This window comes from Chiroxiphia lanceolata, chromosome 2, assembly GCF_009829145.1.
Source record: "Chiroxiphia lanceolata isolate bChiLan1 chromosome 2, bChiLan1.pri, whole genome shotgun sequence".
NCBI classification, from domain to species: Eukaryota; Metazoa; Chordata; class Aves; order Passeriformes; family Pipridae; genus Chiroxiphia; species Chiroxiphia lanceolata.
Window position 1 is genome coordinate 85,111,516 of NC_045638.1, and position 15,663 is coordinate 85,127,178.

Consider the following 15,663-nt stretch of genomic DNA (forward strand, 5'->3'; position numbering starts at 1 on the left):
TGCCACTCCTGATTTCCGTAACTAGTTTTCCTCCCGCTCCAACAGAGTCAAGTGCAAAGAAGACAATGTCACTTGCAGAACTCTGAATCTGCCAAAGGATAAAAATCCATGGCTTTGTAAAACAAAATCCAGTTCCAGATACTCCACATTCCATTATTCTAATGCATTTTTATCGACACAAACTGCAGGTTCACCAGTAAGATTCATGCTTGGGGGAAAGCATTCATTCTTTTTCCTTCTGCATTTTCCCCAGTGAGTGGGAAACATACAGTTTTAAATTCCAATAATTTCTGACTTACATAAGCCTGAGATGAAGTATGGTTCATCATCATACGACTGGAAAGATAAATCAACCATTTGCCATGGCCCAACCTGTTCTTACCTGTACGAAACACACAGGAGAGCTAACATTTAGCTGAAGTAGCCAAACCACAAATCTTGGTAGCATTCAGGGATGTGTACATGGATTTTAAGATGAAGTCTGAATGTTTGAGATAAATAAGACCTAAAGTTTCAACTACTCAGTTTGATGGGAAAAAAAGTAAAAAGTAGGATCAATTAAAAATAACAAAAACAAGGCACGTAATTTAAAGGCTGGTCCAAGCAGTAAGAACGTGATCCAAAGGCACCTAAATCAGTCTCACAGACAGAAACTGAATGGCATAGTAAGATTATTTTAAAAAACACAAATAAACAAAAAAACCATAACCTATTTTTTCTTTTAAATGTCATTTCACAGAACTAAAAGTTGAAAAATTGCATGTTGTTTTAAGTGTTACTGAAGGTAACTTTTTTGGCTTATGAAAGGAGTGAAAAGAGAAAGAAGAGAGGAATGAAATTCTAAATTACTTATGCTGCTTGAAACTAAAAAGTGCTTTCCAAAAGACAAAGCAGCAGCTATTTCCTGAGACGGTAAGTTCACTAGCAGGGAAGAGAGAAGACACAAGCTGATTAACAATATAGAGTTAATTTGTTCACAGCCCAGTGCATGAATATCCCCATGTCTTTATCCATATAACATGAAAATGCTTATCCCAAAATTTGCACTTGGAGTAGCACTCTGAGCAATTCATGGGAACAGTTGGACCAGGCTCTTGCTTGCTCAATTAAATCATTTCTGATCCCCAAATTTATATTTACTTTTACCAGATTCATTCCTTGGTTTGCAGTAAACCAGGACATCAATTAACATGTCAGAAGATACAATAGTATTTCTACGAACTTCACTGTAATGCACCTAATTAAAAAACCAATAATTTTTATTAGTTTCAAAAAAGATCAAGGACATCATGTTCCTATAAAGTCCATGAGTGGGAGAATATTTGAAGTAAAAACTGGAACTATTGGAAAAGTAATCACCAACAGCTTTCAGGCAAATCCTACATAGTTCTTCCTTCAGCCCTGTGCTTCTTCTCTGGTCTTGTTCTCTATAGTTTTTCTAAGTAATTACCTTGCTCAAAAGCATGAGAGGTTCAGATTGCAGAGTCTGAACATAAATTACATGTTTAACACAAGACAAGGAAAAAGATGTTGTGTTGAAAAGAAGATACACAGGAGTGTTTGAAAAGATAAAAATTCAGTGTTGGGTTCGCTTTGTTCGCAGAGGATAGGAGGAGACTAGAAACAGAAAAGGCCACCTGGTGTCTTAGGAAAATACTCAACTATCAGGCATATCATCAAAGCTGAGAAAACTTTTCAACAGAAATGGAATTTTAAGAGTTTTGGGACACGAAGCCTAGCCTGAGTCGTTCTAAAATGGAGTTGTCCTTTAAACCGCAAAGAATCCTTTCTGAAGAAGGGCTGCAGTGTGAATGAAGCCAAAGCTGGAAAATGAGGGGACTGCCCCAGCCATTTATTAATGTCAAATATGCTGTCTCATGAATCAGGGCAGTTTGTCTGGTTTGGAATCCTTACAGAAAGCCCAGTGCACCTGGCTTGGTGAGCTCAGCATCAGGCTTTAGGCTGATCCAAGGGGATAGCTGCATTCTGTGTTTTCAATAGTTTGTCCAGCAAACAATTTTTTTTTAAAAAAGGCTTTTATTGAAGAGCCATCAGCAAACAGATCATGTAGAATTTGAACAATACACAGAATGAGGGGGAGGGAGGAACTCACACAAGGCACAGCCCCAATTATTTGTCACTTCATAAGATCTAGCCAGCACAAGTGTCACATTTGCTCTTCAAGAGAATAGCTTCAAAAGCTTCCTGATTTAAAAAGCTAAGTGTTTCTGGGGGAGACACACATATACACACATACAAAATATACTCAGTTTTCTTTGGCAGCCATCATCACAGTGACAGATCTTTCAGCATTAGGACAAATAGCAAAGGAAAAAATAAAACTCCGATGCAGATTGTGCATGCTCAGCCATTTATCAGCAGAGTGAGTCTGGGCCCAGCCCTGACCATTCAGTACAGCACAGAATACAAAAGCCACCTGATTAATAAGCCACAGGAAAACTATGGAGAAAAAAATTATATATTTATTTCTATTCCTGAACTGATTCCAAAGGGCAAGGGCTGTTTAGTTTCCTTACAAACAGCACAGCCAGCTTCCCCATGCCTTCCCTGCCTCTCCACCAAACATCACAGTAAGATGTAATTTCTGTTCCCCCATTATCTCCACCAGCTGAGGATGTCTGAAATTCAATCCCACTGGAGGCAGCAGGAGTTTCATCAACACCACTGCCATTTAATCCATTGTACGTACCAGCAGTTGGAACAATCACTCAGCTCAGTGAGGAGCAAAGCATCAAGCCTAGAACAGGAACCTGTTACTACATGGTAAAATACAGCGTTTGAGAAGAGCAGAAGAGGAAAGCAAGGCAGAGCAGGCAGCTCAATCCATGAACTTGGACTGAAGTTTATCATCCGAGAACGCTCTCCATCCCCCTGCTGCCTGCTTCTCTCATGGGCACAAGCAATGGTGAGCACTGCAATGCAGGTGAGGAAGCAGGAGGGAAATGCTCAAATGACCACATTGTAAGGCCTGGTCCTACTCCCAGCAAAGCCAATAGAGGTATGATAGCCACAGTTGTTGCAGTACTACTTCAGTGACTGTGCCTGGCCTCTTCAATCCATTGCTTCATGTGGTAGATTTCCAAGGCTCGAGCTTGCTGTACAGATTTGGGGTCCAAAGGGTTACGGCTACGTAGGTCTAGGTGATGGGCTCCATCTGGGATCACAACTGCCACAAGGGAATTGGTGATGTTCTGGGTCACCCCACCTGCAGACCACGGGTCCAGGTTCCCATTGCTATAAAGAAAGAGTATTTCATCAGGATACATGTGCATGGCAATCATCACTGAAGCTGCAGCTTCACATCAACATATTCACCCAACTTTCAACCAGTTTTGCATATGCAGCAACAGAAACAGACCTCAGCCCTGTCTCAATGTCTTGTGCCCACCCCTCTGCTGAGAGAAGCCTTTTTGACAGAGGTATGGAGCTATCTGCATCTTAAGGTAGGCTACACTTCACAATTATCTGCTAATTCAGATAATAATCTATAACAATGCCAAAGTCTCTGGAGATAAATCTACTGCCACCAGTAATCATCATAAAAGGTTCACGTTCCCCTGTAAACAAGACATCTCCAAATTCCCAAATCAAAGCACTTCACTTTCCTTCTTCACAGTCTGCCGTAAACAAATAACCTACTGAACCCCTTTAGAGCTGAACTTTCAGGAAGTTCTACAGTTGCTGTCTCAGCTGGGTGCCAGCCTGGTTTTGCAAAGAAATGCTTGGACAGTCCGTTAGTCCACTTATTTCTAAAAATAACCATATTAAAATTAAGCTTTTATCTCCCAAAAAACTGTCTAAAATGACTCTTCCTCTGTAATAGGACAATTTAATGCCATTTACTCCCCCTCCTTCCTCACCCCAAATCATTTGAAAGGATTCCTTGCACTACAGATATGGTTCCAAATAATAGACCCTAGAGCAAGTCAATAGCTCAGCTGGGGAGACAGTTTTCCATCTCTCATTCCTAGCATTGGACTTGATCCAATAATCCCTACTACATTTTATTTTCCTTTACTGCAATGCTCTTCCCACACATGGTCCATCTTTCTGCTCAAAGAAAACATCCATATAATTGTGGAACTATGCAAATCTAGATCTGTTCCTCACTCAGAACACTGGACCTGCCCAAAAAAGGAAATGTCAGAGATGGGCTATGGTATACAAGGGTAAAATTCTAGATAGATCTAAGAAATTAAAATATCCTTGGACGTTAAGAAATATGCAGCTAGAAAAATACCGCAATGGCAGCACTAAAAAAAAAAAAACCAAACAAACAACAACAAAAAAAACCACAACCCGGAAAAATAAGGAGTAAAAAAAGAGGTTTTTTAGAAATAATTAAAAGTAAAAACCTGATGGGGTCTGAACTAATACTTTACTTGTTTCACACTGAAAAAAACCCCCAAGTATCTTGAGTCTCTGTAGTTCTTTACTTCCAGTGATTCTAAATATGACTTCAGACAAGAGAAACATTTTGTATCTGCAAAACAAAAAGCATAAAGAGCTGCCCAATAAACCAAATGCATTGGATTTAAAAGGTCACCTGAATCAGCAGAGCACCTTGGCAACAGGGGGATGAGTTGCTGAGAGACCCATGATGTACATGAACTTGGATCTTTTGGTCCTAGTCATGTGGAAACTAAGCATGCCACAAGGAAACAACACAGCCTCCGGCTTTTCTGCAAGCTGTTGGCTGTGTCCTCTGCCAAATGATGGCACTAGAGGCACTGACGCAGTTTGGCAAGTGAGACTTGCTGAGAGGAGGGGGGATGGAGGGCTCACCACAAAATCATAAGTCTTAACAGTTTCTATAGAATAACATAATTCAGTACCAACTAGAATGAATTACTTATGTGTTAAAACTAAGCATGCATGTAAGTACTCAGTTGCCCATCTCACAGGACAGGAATTTCCCAATGTGAACCAAAGAAGTAAAAGAAGGTAAAGAATAAAAAAATCAGCCATTCCTTTCTAGCAGTGGCCAGGCAAGTAGGACTTCAGAAAAAACAAAACAAACAAACAAACAAAAAAACCTAATGAAAAATATGAGCATTCTAGTCCTGTTTTCAATTGCTATACTTCCTTCATAGCATACATAGGGTTCTGCCTATCTCACAGCAATCCCTTTCCTATATTCTCTTCAGTCTCCTCAGCCCTGCAGCCCTGAGTTTTACACAATCTTAGCAGCACTGTCTGTGCATCCTTTATAAACATGCTGGCTCTCCACAACTGCAATGTTTCCTTTTATTAACTTTATTCTCTCTCCTTTTCTCTTCAGTCTGGCATAGTTGTACCTTCTCTTCATTGCCACCAATTCCCTCCTTTTGTGCTAACTATTCTCCCTTCTGTACAGAACTCCAGTACTTCTCAAAACAGAGTCTTCATTTTTGGCCTCTCCCTGTGCAGAACTGGGTAGGTGGGTGCCCTAACTCAGAAGGATGTATACAACCTAGGTGTGATCCATCCAGACTGAAAAATACTCATTTTTAGATTGTGCACACCAAATTTCGTACTGTCTGATATAACCTGGGCTGATTTTGACTACCATAGTACACTGATGATGAGACACTATAAATGCTACAGGCTCTTTGCCACTGCATTCATGAACAGTGTTAAAATATCACTTCCCACCACTGCACAGCACTTCCATACCAAGTACACAGCATGTACCAGTAAGAGGAGTAAAAATCGCTGGAAAAGAAAGGGGAAACAGTGTTCTGAAAACCCCAATTTCCTCAAACAAGTTTTAATAAAGATGTGCTGTCTAGGACAGGCAAGCAACACCTGTGCACAGCCTAAACCACTCACATACTGCATACATCCAGGAAGGTACCAAAGTAGCAATGGAGTTTCCTGCATTAATACCATACAGTCCATTCAAGACTGACTCTGCAGAGTGATGTACTGCTCGCAGAGGGAGAAGCAGCAACACCAGTTTAAGCATTCTGGCCAAATCTCACTGCACCTGGATAAATCCACCCTACAGTAGTTCTCTTCAGATGTAGTTTTCCCTTCCTGTGCTACACTGTTGTGCAAGTTGCCTGTCACTTGAAACACAGTTCTTTTCAGCCCAGAGGGAGCCACATCCCAGGTAAACACTGGGATATTTTTTGTAAAGCACTCTTCAGTGTTTGAGGATAAAAGGCTCTTATATAAAATGTACAATGTTGACAATGTATTTGTTTGAAGAGAAACATCCCAGCTTGAGATCCAAAAGCTTTGTGTGTACAGCACTAACTTCTACGCTCATTTGGTTGCTTTCAGGCTTTTCTCATTTCCAGCTCCTTCAGCTGGCATAAATTCTTAAACACTTAGATTTGTTTGCTTGTCTATCACTTACAAAGCAGATTTCTACTGCACAGAGCTGTGAGACCTTGGAAATAAGCAACACTCCACAGAAATTAAGTTAAACCAACAAACTTCTTTTATTAAAAAAGTTTTCCAAAAGAGGGTGGAATTTCTCACTCCAGAGCAGATATTCTGCTAGGACAGAAACAGCAAGAGGCATACAAGAGGAAAGCAACAGGCCTTTGGAGCCAAACAGACCGATGTTAAGAGCTGCAATCCAGAAAATAACCCCTAATTTAAGTGAGAACTTCATACTGTTAAAATGCACACCAATCTACCAAGTCCAAAAGACTAACTCTGATCTTGCTTTATAGAAGTGGCAGGGTTTTTTGTGAGAAGGCCTTGCACAATTTTAACCAGAGCACAGAGAAATATATATCCAGGAGCTTCCCACAGTGGGCAATCGGTACAGCAAGTCAGGACTCCTGAAGCACAGGCCTCAATGGGTGTACTGAACACCTCCCTACCACATAAGCACCTGATGAACAGACAGCACTCATCTGTATCACCACACAGCAGAAGTACAACTATATGAACCTTCCTCTAAAGATAGCAGAGTTTAATCTTAAAAATAAGGAAAGTGAAGGCTGAATAGAGAGCAAGCAGCAAGCCCCAGTTTTTTGAACTAGACTGAAAAATTTCTTTCACTTTTTGTCCACATATAAAGGTGTTTCAGAACAAACTTTTGTTGTATTACCAGTATGACTTACTAAAATGGAAATGTCTTCGTATTTGCATCTTATACAACTGTGTTGAAACTTGCCTAAATACCACTAAAAGAAAAGGGCTACTGGCAGTAATAGAAACTCCCCAAGTTACTTGCCTCTCTTTCCTGTATCAAAGGGATAAGGAATGTCATTCCAGCCCCTCCACAAGGCTGTCACTCAGAGCAATAATTTTGGTACTGAGATTCTGTGTTATAGCTAGAGCTTGTTTAGACTTTCCTTTTCTGTGGAAGTGACAGTGCTTTGGGTTCGTGAAAGCTAGATGAATTTACCAGCATGGGAAACCTGGATTTTGGCCACAAGGTAAGAAGGACTCCACATGGGAAGAAGATTGTATTTGGCAGAATCTCAATCCAGATTCTTCTTTTCGAGTCACAGAGGCAGTAACAGAACAGTTGGCTTCTTTAGCTGCTGCAGATTGACCATTTTACTCTCAGTAGCAACACAAAGCATTCCCATAATTTATTCAGCTGGAGTGCTGTAGACAGATCCTTTTGCTACTTAGGCCAAGTTTCTTTTCACTGACAACCCAAACTGGTGGAAGACTCTACACTATAAGATGAAACAGGGCTCACCTGAAGATGATGTTGCTGTGTGAACTGATGTTTTTTCCTCCATACATAGAAAGAATCCAAGAGGGGCGAGGCCTCACTCCCCACAGTCTGTAACACTCTTCTGAAAATGCATCAAAATCCCATTTCTCAGGTTCAAACATGTCATGGACACCATCTGTGCAGAAGGGCATCACCATCTCAGTGCAAGCCTGAAAGAAAAAGGGCAGGTCAATAAGATGTATTCCCAGGAGACTGTCCAATAGCTGTTAGTGCAGTATTTAAAAAAGAAAGCTCAAACAGCATTTGATCAGTAATTACTATCAAACTACCACAGAATCATTTAGGTTGGAAAAGACCCTTTAAGGCTGAGTTGAACCACAAACCTAAAACTGCCAAGTCCACCACTAAACTGTGTACCTAAGTGCATAGTGTCTTTTAAATACCTCCAGGGATGGTGACTCCAGGACTTTCCTGGGTAGCCTGTTTCAATGCTTGAATATTCAATCTTAATATTCAATCTAAAGATCTCCAGGTGCAACTTGAAGCCATCTCTTCTCATTCTATTGCTTGTTACTTAAGAGACTGACCCCCACCTTGCTACAATTTCCTCTCAGGTAGTTGCAGAGAACATTAAGGTCATTCCTCAGCCTCCTCCTCTCCAGACTGAACACCCTCAGTTCCCTCAGGTGGTCCTCATAGGATTTGTGCTCCAAACCCTTCCCCGGCTCTGTTCCCCTTCTCTGGACATGCTCCAGCATTTCAATGTCCTTCTTGTAGTGAGGGGCCCAAAACTGAACACAGGATTCAAGGCGTGGCCTCACCAGTGCCAAGTACAGGAGGATAATCGCTGCCCTGGTCTTGCTGGCCACACTATTGCTGATACGAGCCAGGATGCCACTGGGCCTTCTTGGCCACCTGAGCACACTGCTGAATCATAGTCAGCTGCTGTCAACCAGCACACCTGGGTAGTTTTCCTCTGGGCAGCTTTCCAGCCACTCTTCCCCCAGCCTGTAGCGCTGCCTGGGGTTGTTGTGACTCAAATGCAGGACCCAGCACTTGGCCTTGTTGAGCCTCAAACAGTTGGCTGCTGTACGTAGTTTTCCAGTCTATATGAAGAGCAGAAACTCAACAACTAGCTAGATAATGAAGACACAACCTAAACCTGCTTCTCTTTTCTGCCTTGCCCTCACCACTACAATCATACTTGGTTTGTCACTATATTTCTCATCAGTACATCAATACATCTGGCACAATATATTGACAGGTAAATGACTTGACAACTCTTACCCGCTCTAGCTCAAAAAAACCTCAGTGAGTTGCAATTTAGAAAGGCTACTGTGCATACCTGATAGTACCAACCCGTTTGGCCCAGATTCTTTGTTGCAGTTTCAGACACATCTAAGCATAAGGCTTCTCCTGTATAATTGTAATATAAATTTACTGCCTGGAAAACATTCTGCAGTAACAATTTGTCAGAGAGCCTGGGATCCTTCAAGAACTTGCAGACTTCCTGCAACAAAGAGAGAAGGGGAAGTCTAAATCTATAGGTATTAAATATTAGGACATGATACCTGCTAGGATATTAATTTCTTGTCCAAGTACAGTCAGAGCAATTCCAGAAAACATCTTTATATGTGATGATATATCCTGAGCATTATCACTAAAAGTATAGACAAATCGCATTTGTGTAGTGCATGCTACTACCAGGAAGCTGAAACTCTATATTTCCTGACTAAAAAACTGAAAAAAAGACCCAGTGCCACCTTAATATTTCATTTACCAAATTTTTCAATCCATTTACCATACTTTAAAATAGATTATATTTAACGAATAGTATTTAGCTCCTCTGTAATGAAAGACAACACATACAAATGTATAACAAAGAAGCTCCAGGTATAGAATGGGGTTCCCTGCAATTTGATGTAGGCAGCTCACAGCAGAGAACAGATTAAGCAAGATACACATATATCCAGCTACTCAAAACACACAGAATCATTAAGGTTGGAAAACACATCCAAGATCATCTAGTCCACATTTTCCCCCCTTTGTCATCCTCAGAGTCATATTAGAGCTTCTGTTTCAGAAAAAAAGAGTATCTGAACAGCTTAAATAACTCAGATTTCATACATTAGTACTGTCCAGATGAATAGTAGCCTTTTCTATTTTAGATTTATACCTCAGTCAGAGATAACATGGACAGTGGTGGAGGTGAGCCTGTTTCTCAGGTTCTGTCAGACTGACAACAAAGCAGAACTAATTTTCAAGGTGTTTATACTGCCCTTTGCAGACAGCCACGTGGACAGATGAACGTCCCTCTCTCCTCCATCAGGCAGCTTTACACAAATGAAAATTTTTGTTTTATAATTAACTGCTGCTTAGTAGCCTGAAATACTAATTATCTTATCTGTCTTACCTACCTTACACAGTAACACAAAGTCCTGCAGGGAAATTCAGCCAGGGTCTTAATGAATAAAAACACTCCAAGAAAATGGAAATCTTGGAGAGAGCACTATGGATAAACAGAACTGCACAAGTGAAGGTTTACAAGTGTGAAGAGGTTCTGCTTTGAGAAGTGACCCTGCAAGGAATACATTTGTGGAGATCCACATTTTGTCTCACTAGTTTTCTCACATCAAAAAGGACAGAGGCTCAAAACTTTCTCTTCAGTTGCAAGCTCTGTCAGCTAAGCCTCGCACCAGAATCCCTAATTTCATGTGCTTTTTTCTGCAGCATTTCTGCTACTCAAGAGCAGATCCGCAGCACAGCTGAAGCTTTTCAATCATCCCTGACACTTTTCTTCTTCTAGGCTCTTGATACAACCTATTAGTCCTACAAGTGGCAGTTAGTCAACCAACCAGGTCATGCACACAAAGATGTTACCCTGGTTGTGTTTTCTCGGTCAATTTGGTTCTACAGAGCTAAAAAAATAAAGGAAAAGGTGCAAGCTAGGAGAGAAGGAGAGAATTAGTTAAACTAAATGGTCAATTCTACAAGATATTAGTTCTGAATTACCTGTATAGGCCAAGCTGGCAGAGGCTGCAAGAAGTCAGCTTTATAAGGATAATTCACCATAGCCAAGTTTACCCATGTTTCACTCAGCCAATTTTTCAATACAGCAGCATCCTGCAGATTTTTTAATGGGCTGCACAAATGAAATGTGCTGGAAAGCCACTGCAAACCTGCATCTTTAATAAAAAGAAATAGATAAAATAATGGTACAATACACTAAATATTAACACATAGGTCATTTGTTCTGCTGCTAAAAAATATTTTCATTTAGTATAACTAATTTAGTGAAATTATTCCATATACATACAAGTATAGCAGATCAAATATTAGTCAGCACCTGACTACAACCTCCTTTCAGGTAGTTGTAGACTCACAGAATCACTTAGGTTGGAAGAGATCTTCAAAATCTTCAAGTCCAACTGAGTCCCTGTCTGTCCCTATCAGTGAGTCCATAAGCACTGCGGTCATTTTCTCTACCTGAGTGTCTCAGTTAGTAAACAAACTTTTTTTTTATAGTAATGACTATCAGGCCTATTTTGTCAGAAAGGAATACAAGCCTTGAGGTTCTGAAGTCCGCTTTTGTCTGATCTTAGGGATGTTTGGACCCGGATTCTGCATCCCACCAGGTCTGAAAGAAGCTTGTGATACAAAAACCCAGGCATTTAAAAAAAAAAAACCGCTAAGTTCACTTGACAGTTTTCAGTACTAGGCATATAGTTTCAAGAAACCCAATACATACACAAGTGAAAGCCATAACACAACCCCGAATATTACTATTCTTTGAAAAAAGTATTGGTGAGGTATTACCTGTTGAGGAAAGGTGGTTAATAGCATTCCAGGAATTCCGGATGCTTTCTGAGCAGCCCGTCCCACTCTTTTTGAAATCATTGGTCACTATGCTGAAAAAAGCGCCGCACGGAACCAAATCACCAAACTGCCAGATTGGGGCGGAGGCTGCCACAGCTCTGCAAAGGGACACAAAAAGATCCTGAACCTCTGCAAAGTGAACTTCCATCCTCCAGTCAATACCCTCCCCACAGCCACTATCTAAGTAGCATTTGGACACTGCGCTCTAGGTGAACTAACCATAATGCTGCAAAACTATTCCATAGGTCTGCATGCAGAGGCTGCTGAAGGATATAAGTCTTGGATACTAATACAAAGATATCAGTAAATATATGAAGTAAAAATTCAGACTCGATTAGTTTATTGTTTTTCATTCGTATCTAGCAACTAGGTCTTTCTCACTAGACACTGTGTAAACTCAAATGAAGAGAGCCACTGTCCACAAAAATATACTCTCTAGCAGAAAAAGTTGGAGAATTACTATTCTTTTTTCCAAGAGGGTAACTAGGGCATTGAAGAGATTAAAGACCTGCCTAAAGTCATTGGGAAGTCTGGAGATGCTAAAAAAAATTAGGTGCCAAGTGAGCGTTCATGTGCTGTTTTCACAAATCTAACAGATAGCTCTGAAAATATACATAATCCAGTACCTGCTGACCTACAGTTGCCTCTATTAGGCAAATGTGCCTCTTCCCAAATTCTAAGTAACTTGATTCCTTCTCCCAGTAGTGAAAAATTCAAGCCAGCTTGAATTATGGTACTTCTCCCAGAGCTGTAATATTTATAGCATGGAAGTAACAAATGCCTGCTCTGTTTAAGCAGGATGAGTACACTCACCCAACTACCACATGGGGATATTTCATCCTAAACCAGGCTGCAAGCATTCCTCCATAAGATCCTCCTATAGCTATGACTGGACTGTGACGGGCTCCTGCAATAGTCATCTTTAAGTAGTCAACTAGTACTGCAAAATCTGCCAGAGCTTGTTCTGATGTCAGGTAATTCAGATGCTTGGAATCCTGAGAGGAAAGAAAGTAGGTTATATACAGCACGAGAGACTTTCAGCAGCAGCCCTTCTATTCCCCACAGCAGCTGCAGAGGTTTAAATCTATGCCTGATAACAAATAAAATATTCTTTGCAGGTGTCCCTTGAAGCACTAAAAAACCAAATCTCATATTTTTCTTTTTAATCCTAGAATTGAGAGTTACAAAAATGGGATAGTTGTGTTCTTCTAGCACATTCACATCTTACTCAAGTTAACACTAATTGCCCTGGCAAGGATTACAACATGCAGAATTATGTTCGTATAGAACACATCTATAAGGAAGACAAAGGACGACACTTACGCTGAAAGACTCATTCCCAAAGGGCAAAGATTCTCCATAATATCTGTGTTCAGCAAACACCAACATAGCATTAAGTTCTTCAGCCACATCCCACATAAAACCCTGGTTGAAGGAAAACAGACATTGAAAATAATTGATTCGACTTGTTTAAAAGTCTCTACTTTCGGTCTAGTGTATTTCAACTCTTATTCTTGGATTAGAAAGATGGCACTATCAAAATACCAGAGAGTGCAATTTGGTTTTAAAGTATCACTGAAGTAAGAAAACACATAAAACAGATACCCATACAGAGAAGGTGATACATGTAAAGAAAGTATGTATATTTTAATGCTGCAAAACATTAAGCAGAATTGTTTTGTGGTTACGCACAAGCAATCCTGACAGAATTGCTATGACATGAGCTTCATCCACAGCAAATAAAAAAGGCTACAGGAGAAAAGCATGCATTTGAGTTAGGACTACATTACAGAAAACATAAAACTTGTTTGGCAATAAGCAATAATCTAGAGCATTGCAATACACTTATTTTCAACTAATAAATAAGTACAACATGATGGTACTCATTGATAACAGCGTGTTACCACCAGTTATGGAAGCAGGCAGACACAGATTGCCTGCTGATAGAACAAAGTGTGTAAGCAGACCTTGGTTGCTTTGAGCTCGGTCTTGTTGTGTTACTGGACTTTGTACTGAAAGGCTGAAAAATACTCACACACTCCATTCTGCATTTGTATCAGCCAGGGAAGTAAAAACTTCCACAGGTATTGCAGAGAACAAGAATCATCCAGCCCCCTTGATTTCCAGCCTCTTTCATTTCACTTCACACTCCTCTTAATAGTGATAACAAACAGCAAAACCTCCCATTTTACTTGGGGAATCTAAAGTACTAGGATAAGTTTAAGTCTGTCCAAAATTCTGAATTCTTAGCTCAAAGCACCTAATGGTGTTTCCTCTTGAAATTTTCTTCGCTACTCCATGAAGTTAACACAGTGAATCCCTTTGGTTTCTTTGGGCTTCAAACAACACCCTGAACTCCCTAAAACTTTTTCTGTACTTCTGTTCTGCTTCCTCTTCCTCCTATAACAATCAGAACAATCATTACTGGAAGAAAGGACTGTAATTCAAGAATTTATATTCTACATACCGTGTTGTTGCAGAACCACGTGATGTCTCCTTCGTTGCCTGTATAAAATAGTATTGGTCCATTGTCTTTCTTCCAGTGCTGATCTGCTACTAGATACCGCTGCTGGAATGTACGATTTTCATCAAATCCAAAGTGATCAATCTGTAAGAATAAGGAACAACGTGTTCAGAAAGCTAGAACTGATCCTGGAGTCCACTGGGAGTGTCGACAGTCACTTTGCAGATGGAAAATGAAGCAAAGCAAAAAAAAGGCAAAAGTTTTACTAAAATTAAAAAAAAAAATTGAATGCATTTATATTCCTTATACATCAACATTCTTCTGCTTTATCAAGAAAAACAGCAAAAATTACAGGTGTATATACTGAAGGAGAAATGCTAATTTCAGCCATTAATAAAAAAAATCATGCCCTTTTTATAGTATCATACTTAACGTGAGACATTCTAATATATTTAGAAAGATGGACCAATCTGCTAAGAGGTCACAAAGTTCCTCATGCAACAAAACTGTATCAACCAAAAAAAAAAAAATCTTCCCACAATGTTTTGAATCTTAGGAAAACCTTACTAGCCTAGTCTTGTTATTCAAAAAAAAAAACAAAAAACCAAAAACCTGAAAAAAAACCCTAAAGCCCTAAAAAACAAATGAACAAACAAACACCAAAACATCAACCCACAACCAACTAAAATCCCACCTCTTCCTTCTCTCCTTCCTTTGGATAATTTCATTCTCCATAAGCATGAAATTTAAACAGATTCTTTTAGAAAATGAGTTTTGGTTGCTTTTTTTGTTTGTTTCTTTGTTTGGCTTTTTGGGAGTTTATTTATTTGGGGTTTTTAATCTTAGAAAACACTATTTCTCTGTAGTTCTTGTACTCTTGGCACATGTTTCAGATAGTTTTGTGGAGCACTTCTCCTTTTCCTCATTGCAGTTTTCACTAGTCCATATAACCTCCCCAATTCTTTGCCCTACAAATATTGCAGGCCTATACATCATATCCCTTTACCCAAACCCCACAGTGTTAGCTTTATTTCCTCATTAGAAATTCAATTTCTAACATCAGTTTTTCAACTTCTACTCACACTACTTTGTATTCACTATCCCCCTCAACCCTTCCCCAGGCATTCATCTATATCGGAAAGTTTATCAATTTCTTTTACAAGGTAACTCCCCACATGGGTATAATCTTATTCTGGAATACCCATGCAGGCCTTTACCATAAAATATTAAAAAAAAAAATAAAAAAAATCAAATCAAACCACAGAACTACTCCAGAAGACCTATGCTACTTAATTACCATAGGTCATCACTGCTTTTATTCATCAGCTAAAGATGACCTGTAGCTTCCCAGTTTTGACTTCCATCAGCACACGTTCACCTTTTCCTTTCCTAGCTCTTGCCGGCAGTAACAGCCTGACATCTGCTGGCTTGAGGATCTCTGCTCAACCACCCATCCGCCTTTACACCCACAATTCTGTCAAATCTCACACATGTTCCAGGAACCAACCTTTCACATTCCTTGTTTTGGAAAAATCTGCAAAGTAATGTTGAGAAGCAGCAAATCACACTTGCTGCTTTGTAGTGACCTGTCTGCTAGGCAGATTCTTCCAGACAGCTCAGGAAAGCCTAACTCTTGATCTGCAGGATCCAGCTACTCCACACCATGTACTTA

The 15,663-nt window shown here is 39.9% G+C and overlaps 1 protein-coding gene across 2 annotated transcripts in view; it reads right to left on the bottom strand.

Moving 5' to 3' along the window:
* PRCP (prolylcarboxypeptidase) overlaps positions 1–15,663 on the bottom strand; it is a 42,344-nt gene that overhangs the window by 11,888 nt on the left and 14,793 nt on the right. The window contains exons 2-9 of one of the 2 annotated variants that reach the window (XM_032679885.1): positions 13,995–14,135; positions 12,851–12,952; positions 12,341–12,522; positions 11,468–11,625; positions 10,664–10,836; positions 8,997–9,161; positions 7,673–7,860; positions 2,018–3,255 (exon numbers count right to left, since the gene is read on the bottom strand). In XM_032679885.1, coding sequence (XP_032535776.1) covers positions 3,051–3,255; positions 7,673–7,860; positions 8,997–9,161; positions 10,664–10,836; positions 11,468–11,625; positions 12,341–12,522; positions 12,851–12,952; positions 13,995–14,135 — 1,314 coding nt within the window. In that variant the 3' untranslated portion in view covers positions 2,018–3,050. Of the gene's footprint in view, positions 1–2,017; positions 3,256–7,672; positions 7,861–8,996; positions 9,162–10,663; positions 10,837–11,467; positions 11,626–12,340; positions 12,523–12,850; positions 12,953–13,994; positions 14,136–15,663 lie in introns of those variants that run through there. The other variant, XM_032679886.1, reaches the window with a different exon arrangement.